At 46.9% G+C, this 8,956-nt stretch overlaps 1 protein-coding gene across 1 annotated transcript; it reads left to right on the forward strand.

Moving 5' to 3' along the window:
- Positions 1-2,732: 2,732 nt before the first annotated feature.
- Positions 2,733-8,561, forward strand: DNAAF2 (dynein axonemal assembly factor 2). The gene is made up of 3 exons (XM_066608081.1): positions 2,733-4,218; positions 5,980-6,126; positions 7,957-8,561. The coding sequence occupies exons 1-3, from the start codon at positions 2,752-2,754 to the stop codon at positions 8,371-8,373; spliced, it is 2,031 nt and encodes a 676-aa protein (XP_066464178.1). The 5' UTR covers positions 2,733-2,751; the 3' UTR covers positions 8,374-8,561.
- The last annotated feature ends 395 nt before the right edge of the window (positions 8,562-8,956 follow it).

The following is an 8,956-nucleotide window of genomic DNA, read 5'->3' on the forward strand; positions in this document are numbered from 1 at the left end:
GCTATGGGCAGCATTCTTTTTGAATCACCCAGCAAAATCATCTCTGCTGCAGTGGAATCAATAAAAAGATATGTTGAGATGCAACTGGACTACTGACTTTACATCCACCATGTCCCCAAATGGCATCCACAGTGAACATCTGCAAGGTGTATTAAACTTGAAGAGTTGTAGTTTTTCACCTCATTCTGCATGTTGTGTGCCAGTTCATGTGTGGGAAAAAAATGATTTCCTTTTCCACCATTGTTTTTGAATCCCCCTGTATGTGTATAAATACCTATATAACAGTATGTTTGGTCACATGCTTTGGAAAAATGAAAGTTTAGAGCGGCTATCCCACCAAAGACACTTAACACCTATCCACAAGATAGGTGATATACTGGGGATCCAATATTTGGGGCCCCCAGGAATCACAAGAACAGTACCCCTGCCATATCCCATTACTGAATGAAGTGGAAATGAGTGACCATCACTCCATTCACTATCCATTGAGATAATTGAGTGCATTGCTTCATTATCAACCTTAATCCCATAGAACTGTGGTCCTGTATGTGCGCTGCTGCTCCATTTACTAGGGGGACTTGGGCCTTGCTGTTCTCATGATCTGTTGTGTCCCACCAGTTTGATCCCTACTGCTCAGTTATTTAGCACTTATCTGCTAGGTAGATAAATGAATTTGGTGGGATAACCCCTTTTAAGGAGGCTTTCCATTCATTGCTATGAAAGCGAACGACCAAGATTGGAGGATTTGTGGCTCCCACACCTTTCCTTAGATCATCTGGAGGACCGTTCTCGAAGGATACCTCACTCAATCCTGTTGATAAAATCTATATGAACACCCAGTGACTGAAAGAAAACCAGATAATATGTGCATATCAGTCAATCTGTTCGTAAAGAAATGCGACTCAGGCTGCATCAGAGGCTGAATTATTTTGCGACCAGCTAATCCATCACAGCCCTCTGCTGTGCCTATATAAACTATGAAGGGAAAATTTAGTTTAGGGCTATACACTGATTTTTTGCCGTAACATACGTCATGCAGCCAAAGATCACAGTATAGCCCTACAACATCGCAAACTAAAGTATGGCCCACACTGGGTGGAATTTCCATGTAGACACTGCACAGAAATTCCACGGCATTTACCGTAGCAGCAAAGTGGATGAGATTTTTAAAATCTTGTCCACAAGCTGCGGAAATTACCTTCACAAAACCTGTGCGGAAATTGACCTGTGCTGCAGAATTCAATTCCACAGCATGTCAATCTTCTCGCTGTCTCCGCTGCGCAATTAAAAACCCGCTCCAAAAGGAGCAAGTTTGGAGGCAGGCTTTATGCGGCTCATCTGCAGTGGAATACTCGCTGCGGACATTCCGCTGTAACTCAGCCCCGAGTGGACCCAGCGTAAGGCCTTGTGTCCACGGGTATAATTCATTTAGCAAATCCACGCATGAAATCCGCAGATCAATTTTCCCATAGGGAATCATTGACCATCCGTGCTTAATTTAACAGCTGCGGGTGTAATTTATTTCGATTTGCAGATTTCACGTGCGGGAAAAAAAAAACGCTGCATGCTCCATTTTAGTGCGGATCATGTGCGAATGGGCTCAATTGTCCTCCATCTCAATTGATCTCCTGCATGCAAAAAAAAAGACAATAGTGCATCTACTGTGGAAATCCACGTGGGCCATATTTTTCCGGTGGACATGAGGCCTAAGGGTCCTTTTACACGGAGCTAACAATGACTGAATCCTTCACATTAAGCTGCAGTTAGCTTACACAGATAATAGATTACACTTTTTTCACTGTTCGTTCACAGGATCGTTGGTCTTTCAATGTAATTGCATTGCGCTTCACAAGTTACCACAACCGGATGATCTCAAAAAATCCAAACCTGCTGCATTGTGTGAGATCATGGATTTCTGGAATTTTTTTTATCCTCCTTTTTCTAACCCCCATTTATTTTGTGACCGTTTCCAAGTATTTTCCCAATCCCTCTCAGCCTGGCAGACCCTGCTGGGACATAACATTACACCAGCTGGAGTGCACGGTAAATATAGCACAAGCTAAGCTTCAGCTGTTGCTATCGCTCTGTGCAGGCTGGGACTTGCACTTCCAGATCAGAGCGGCCCCCACCATGCCTGTATAGGAACCTTTCACACGGGACGGAATTAGTCCGCGCAGCCATTTCTGCGTTACGATGCAGAATTCCACACCTATTAAAATCTGTGTGTCTTTATTTGAAAGCTGCAAGATTAAATTCCGCACCAGGAAATACTTTCTGCTGTGGAATTCTTTTTGCGGATTTCTAACTACACGTAAAAGAGAAAAAACTCAAGAAATTCTGCAAGCCTGCTGGTTGGCAGAGACAAGTATATGGAAACTTTGAAGCATGTTTCCTATAGCGCTAACCTTTGGACAATGCTCAATTGGATTTCTACTTTAAAAATAAATAAAGAATTTGGAAAAAAGAAAGTCGGCAAGAGATTCTGCAGTTAAAACCGCACCAGAATCTGCGCTGCGTCACGTGTGAAAAGCCCCCACGTGCACATGTTCCGCCGGCTGTAGCCGCGCTTCCTCTGTAAATAAGCGCGGTGTCTGTTCACCATGGCAACCAACGCGACGCTTTCACCTCATTGGCTATGCGAGTGACTTCCGTACCACGTGATAATATCTCGTCCAATCACTTCGTGGTCGCTGCCCAGATCTGATCTCATCACTACGCGCCCGTCTCCTAGGTGATCAGTAGTGCAGTAGAATGGCGACGAAGCTGGAGGAGCTCAACGTGACCTCGGAGGAGTTGGAACGGTTTAAGGTGGCCTTCCAAGACGCCCGGTTCAGGGAGCTCTTTGCTCAGTATGCGGAGGAGATCAGCGACCCCGAGAACCGGCGCCGTTACGAGCAGGAAATCACGGAGATGGAGCGGGAAAGAGGGGTGGACGTCCAGTTTGTGCACCCGGAGCCCGGCCATGTGCTGCAGACGAGCATCAACGGGCAGCAGCCGTGTTATCTGAACGTGTGTAGTAACCGCCTGATGCCGAAGCCGCACTGTGTGCCCGGTGCAGACAAGGAGGGCAGGCGGGGGCAGCACTGGAGTCTCCCGTGTGCCCTGAGCCCTCGCAGAGAGGAGCTGAGTCCCGAGGGGGTCCGGCAGGTGATCTACGACGTCGTCTTCCACCCAGACACCCTGCATTTAGCCTCCAGGAGTGAGCAGTTCCTCTCCATGGTGGACCTCACCGCCCTGGAGACGGTGGCCCAGCAGTTCAAAGTTGTCCTCGATACCCGGAACGTGCGGACCCTGAGTGAGAAGTATAAGGGTGTCTCGCAAGCAGCCGTCATTCGCAAACCGCTGCCTGGAGCAGCCCCCAAAAAGCTGGACGCCAAGGACCCGCTCCGCTTCCCCTATCCTTACGACACCCCAAGAGAGCCAAGCCGCAAGACCACCCAGCGGGAACGTACAGCACCATGCCAGGAGCCCACCGTGCCGCGCTACACCATCAGACACCGCTCCTATGTGGACCTGCAGGACTACAGGGATGCCAGGGACTCCGCGCCCAGCCCGGTGCCCAAGGAGCTGGTGATCACTGTGGACCTGCCCTTGGTGAGCTCTGCGTCTGACGTCAAGCTTCACATCGAAGGCAAGAATCTCAGCCTGGAGTCCCAGAAACCGGCCTACAAGCTGCAGCTGACCCTCCCGTACCTGGTGGAGGACGAGCGCGGCACGGCCCAATTCAATAAGATCAAGCGGCAGTTGGTGATCACGGCGCCCGTCGTCCAGCAGAACATCCTGCAACTGCTGCAGCAGCAAGAAGTCCCCGCCAAACCCAGTGAGGGCCCGGAGCCCCCTTCATCAGAACCAAGTGAGACCACCACAACAGATGGAGACCCCCAAGCTTCTCTGAGCCAGGACCCTCCCGAATGCCCCATATTCACGTGTTCCCAGGATGCCACCTCGCTGACTCTGGTTATACACGTGAAAGACATTGATAAGCACAGCGTCACTTCCGAGGTCAGCAGCTACCAGTGCGAAATTCGTTTCTGCGTGACGGCGACCAACGTCCCGTACGTCTTGTTTGTGGAGTTTCTGCCGCAGTATAACCTGAATACAAATGATATCGGTGTGAACGTCTCCGAGGACAACATAGTGATTGAGCTGACCAAGTCCTCCGAGTGCTTCGGACTGTGGAAGAACCTCTACTTCGGTGTAAACAGTAATTCTCTGCAGGTAAGTTGTCGTTTTACGCTATGTAGTTGCAGGACGCCATATTTTATCATATGTATTGTGGTTGTGTGGGGATTTGGATCTAAACTGCTCTTTGATAATGGATTTTGTTTGAGGAGATAAGCGGCGCCAAGGTGGTTTGTGTCGCTTATCCCCCTTTCCTTTGACAGTAAAGTGCTTAGTTCAGAGTAAATCTGCAATGTTTATCGTTCCCTGATCTTTATAGTAGAGCTATGATATTGGTTTGGTGTAAACGGATCCTAAAGTTAATCATGAAATTAAGATTAACCTTGCCCCCTATGGGTGGGGCGGACATCAGACTGGGGGGAAGTGGGGCCCTGATGAGGGGAGGAAAGTAGATGGCGGCTGTGATGAGGGAGGAGAGGTCTAAGGTGGGTGTATGCATAGTACATTAGGGGGTGTGGAGCCCCATCCTTCATGTGTGTACCCAATTCTTTTACATAGCTGAATTGCTTACACAACAATTTCCTGAGTGGTGCTGATTATCAGAATTGTCCCATTCAGTTCTGATGATCTGTTTATTTTAAGGAATTGTTGTGGATGTGGTTACCTTATGTAAAAAAAAAAGTGCTTTTGGTATTTTGTGCAATAACAATAAATTAAAATAAAGATTGAAAAAAAAAAAATATAAGATTTTAAATTTTTGGCCAAATTGCCCAGCGCAAATTTAGAGTATTAGAGAGGTTGCGCTGTTGATTTACCATATAGGGTTGCACAAAGCAGCTGGTTATATACGAGACAAGAAGGTACTTTCATATGTACAATTACATCCATGCTGCCATCTGTTGGCGCTGGTAAAAACTGCATGCTACAGTCAATGACAAACTCATGTTTAAAGAGTGTGTGCGAACTAATGGAACGTGCAGCAGTGTATGAGATCAGAGGCGCAGTAAAGGCTCTTCATATCTTGTTTGTGCCAGGAAGACTGTTTTACCTATACCAAACGTAGCCATAGGCCCAAATCGAGACAAGAGTGACCTTTTTAAGACGGTGGGTCGTGTTTTTTTTTTTTGTAAGAATACATATGAAAGCACATAGCTTGGGCTTCAGCAGAAAAATAGTGTGTGTGTGTGTGTGTGTGTGTGTGTGTGTGTGTGTGTGTGTGTGTGTGTGTGTAATTTATTTTACTATTGAACATGGTTGCCAATAGCTATATGGAATACCTCCAATGAGTATCTATGATGTCATCTGAACAGAATCTTAACCTATCGATATCCACTGTTGCTGAGGGTTTTTTTTTTTTTAAACAATTAACACCAGATTGTGAAACTTTTTAAAAACTTTCCAATGTTTTTGTTTTCTTTTTGTAATTTTTTAAAAAATTTTATCTGTGCATGACTGTGCGGGGGTTCCATCTTGGCTGAGCTACACTTGGGGTATTCCCAACTCCGCTTATCATAGCCATGATGGGAAACCGCTGACATTGTTGCTGCTCCCCCGAGCCAGAGCCTATAGAAAATATAATATAATTTCAACTTGTACATATCCATGCAGCTTCTATAGAACAAAGCAACTTACCCATTGCAGAAACCATTCTATTCATACAGGTCCATGGGGAGGGGTCATTACTGGTGACCTCATATGATTATCTAGGGGTAAAACTAACCAGTGTTCCCTAACTAATACCTTCTTTAACCAGCCAACTGCAGGCTAGAATCCTCCACAAGGGGTTAATAACGACCTCCCTACTTTTATACAGGATGTTACATTACTGACAATATTGTTTCTTCTTTTGTTTTGTAGGAAAGAAGATTTATTAATGAAGAGAACGTAGCAGAGTTCTTAGAAAATGGATTTCCCCCTTCTACTATTCCGTGGTCAACGCTAGAGGATCAACCGCTGATAAGTGTCCTCGGCATGACTGACCAAAGGACCCACATCCAGCTGAATGTAAGCACTGACCTGTGGTGGAATATCAGATATAAGATAGTCCCCTACTTGCGAACATTCGATTTACGAATTTCGCAAGATGCGAACAATCTGTTCTGCACAGTATGATGTAATGCTATGGCATTACATAATTCTGTGCAGTGACCGGACAGGCATCTATCAAGCCTGATAGAAGCCTGTCCCGTCAGATCGCGGGACACTGTGCAATTGCTAGGCAGCCAGGGGCCTTCTGAAAGGCCCTAGGGCTGTCTATGCAGAGCGCCTATCAAGCCGTGCGCTTGATGGGCACTCTGCATAGGCAGCCCTGGTGTCTTTCAGGAGGTCCCCGGCTGCCTAGCAACTGCACAGCATCCCGCGATCTCATCGTGGGACTCTGTACGGGCCCCCTAAACGTCGGGTGCAGGCTGTTTCTTCTTACAGCAGGCACCCGGCGGCAGCAGTTCCGACGAGTCATGCCACTCGTCAGAACTGTTAACACTTTTTAAATACCGCTGTCAGAGCGGTATTTAGGGATGAGCAAGTATACTCGCTAAGGCACTACTCGCTCGAGTAATGTGCCTTAGCCGAGTATCTCCCCGCTCGTCCCAAAAGACTCGGGGTGCCGCCGCGGGGCGGGGAGCTGCGGGGGAGAGCAGGGAGGAACGGAGGGGAGATCCCTCTTGCCCGCCCGCTCTCCCCTGCAGCTGACAGGAGTTGCGGCGGGCCCCGAATCTTTAGGGACGAGCAGGGAGATACTCGGCTAAGGCACATTACTCGAGCGAGTAGTGCCCTAGCGGTATTTAAAGTGTTAACAGTTCCAACAAGCAGCACGGCTCGTCGGAACTGCTGCCGCCAGTCCGCTGTAAGAACAGCCGGCATCCGACGTTGTATGGAGCGGGATCCACCCGCGATCCCGCTCCATACAACCATTTGTTCGGACTTGCGAACAAATCGACTTGTGAACAGGTTCCTGGAACGGAACCTGTTCGCAAGTAGGGGACTATCTGTAATATATTTTATGGCCATGTTCTCCCTTCACCGGTTATCCACATTTAGGATTTCCGCCCCACTTTAGGCCAGAAGAAATGCAGCGCTTGTTCTTCCAGTATTCTGAGCCGGATCTGTGATGGAACCTCCAAACGGAGGTCCAGCGCAGATGTGAAATCGACCTAATATCACCATGATGGATGAGCCACAAGATTGATTTCTTTTATGGTTATGTTTACCTTTATTGTAAAAAAAAAACAAAAACTTTTATTTAAGTATATATAAGGGGGAAACCAGGAGTGGGTTCAAAATTTGGGAAGATTTGCACCTCTTCAGTGTTTTACACTCACTCCTTGTATATATAATTTGCATCAGTAGTCATAAGTACGAATGATCTTTTTTGGCTGCCTTCCCACAGCAGTTCTGCAGCGTCTGCAGTACCATCCATGTGGAGGAGATTTCAGACATTGTGCGGAAGTTATCCTTGATGAATCTGCAGTATTTTTGAAAAATGTTGCGGATTCTAATTTACATAATCCAAATCCAGAAGTATTGCTAAATAGTGCCCTGGCTCCTGTTCCTAGAACCAGGATTCAATTACTTCAATGGTAGCAAAGCCTTCTATTACACTTCTAGCCCTGACCATTGATGGAAATGTTCAGCCCGCCACACCAACAGCGGGCCAGAGGGTCAGCGGTGATCCCGAGCAGTGGGCCCCAGCTGACCAACTATTGATGACCTATCCTGAGGACAGATCCTCAATAGTAAATGCCTGGACTACCCCTTTAACTATAACCTTCTCCCACTGAGGTGTAACAGGATTAACAGTTTTAATGAATTATTTATGACTTGCTTCGCCTACAGAAACCTGAACTGGAAGAAGAGGAGCGTTATGCAACCGATGAAGATCAGATTTCAGATGTGAGTGAGGTGATGGAGGAGGTGAACTGTCAGTCAGACAACACGGGTCTATCCGATACTGCCGAAAGAGCGCAAAGTCCACACCTAGCGATACCCTGGCACACCTCATCTCCTGCCCAGCCGCTGGCCACAGGGGACTCTGCTGCAGAAGATGAGGGGCTCTGCTCCAAGGAGACTACACCGACCACAGAACTTGATGAAGATGCTACGCCGGATGGTACAGAGCAGAGACACAGCCCTGCACCCAACCCTTCCAGCACAGAGCCACTCCTAAAGGAAGCCAACCCTTCAGGCGGCTCCGACCACAGAACACAATGTGCCTTCAAGTTTGAGAATGCTGTGTTGTTTGAGCTAGATTGATTGATTGTTTGTTTTTTCCTGTTGCCTTTTTTTTTTTCATGAAGTTTAGCAAAAAAAATGTATGTTTTGTAAACTGTAGGTAGAAATCTAGATATTGAGTTCTTTGACTTCTTGCAGATTGAGTTTAATTTTTCTGTTTTACGTATTAAATTGGTATCTTATGTTTCATTAAATGTCAGTTCCATGCAGTGGAAGCAGCTAGTCTACAGCTTTTCTTGGTTTGCTGCCATGGGAGAACATAAGTCAGTGGGGGATCTCAGTACATAGACCCTACAAATTGTTAGAAAGAAGGGGTGGGGCATTCTAAGCTCATACCCAAGAGGGCGGATGGGCTGGTTTTTGACAGACTACTTGGCCTCTCAAAAGCAATACTGTTAGGCCCTTTAGGGAAACAGTACTTTGAAGAATGCCCCCCATCAGTGGGGGTCCTCACACACTTTGGGTAAAGCTACTTATAGTGGGGGGATGGCATAGGGATTCGCTCTCTGGTATACAATCTGTGTTACTCTGCTAGCTATAAAAATCAGTTTTGCCTATTTTTTAAAAAGGGTTTTCAAAGTTAAAATCCGTGCTGGCCGTGGGG

The sequence above is a fragment of the Eleutherodactylus coqui genome, chromosome 6 (assembly GCF_035609145.1).
Source record: "Eleutherodactylus coqui strain aEleCoq1 chromosome 6, aEleCoq1.hap1, whole genome shotgun sequence".
Classification (NCBI taxonomy): domain Eukaryota; kingdom Metazoa; phylum Chordata; class Amphibia; order Anura; family Eleutherodactylidae; genus Eleutherodactylus; species Eleutherodactylus coqui.

Bases quoted from the DNA above. Each gene is read 5' to 3' on its own strand.
- DNAAF2 (XM_066608081.1), top strand. From the start codon at position 2,752: ATGGCGACGAAGCTGGAGGAGCTCAACGTGACCTCGGAGGAGTTGGAA. The intron at 4,219-5,979 runs GTAAGTTGTCGT...TTTGTTTTGTAG, and splicing joins TAAACAGTAATTCTCTGCAG to GAAAGAAGATTTATTAATGA. The intron at 6,127-7,956 runs GTAAGCACTGAC...CTTCGCCTACAG, and splicing joins GGACCCACATCCAGCTGAAT to AAACCTGAACTGGAAGAAGA.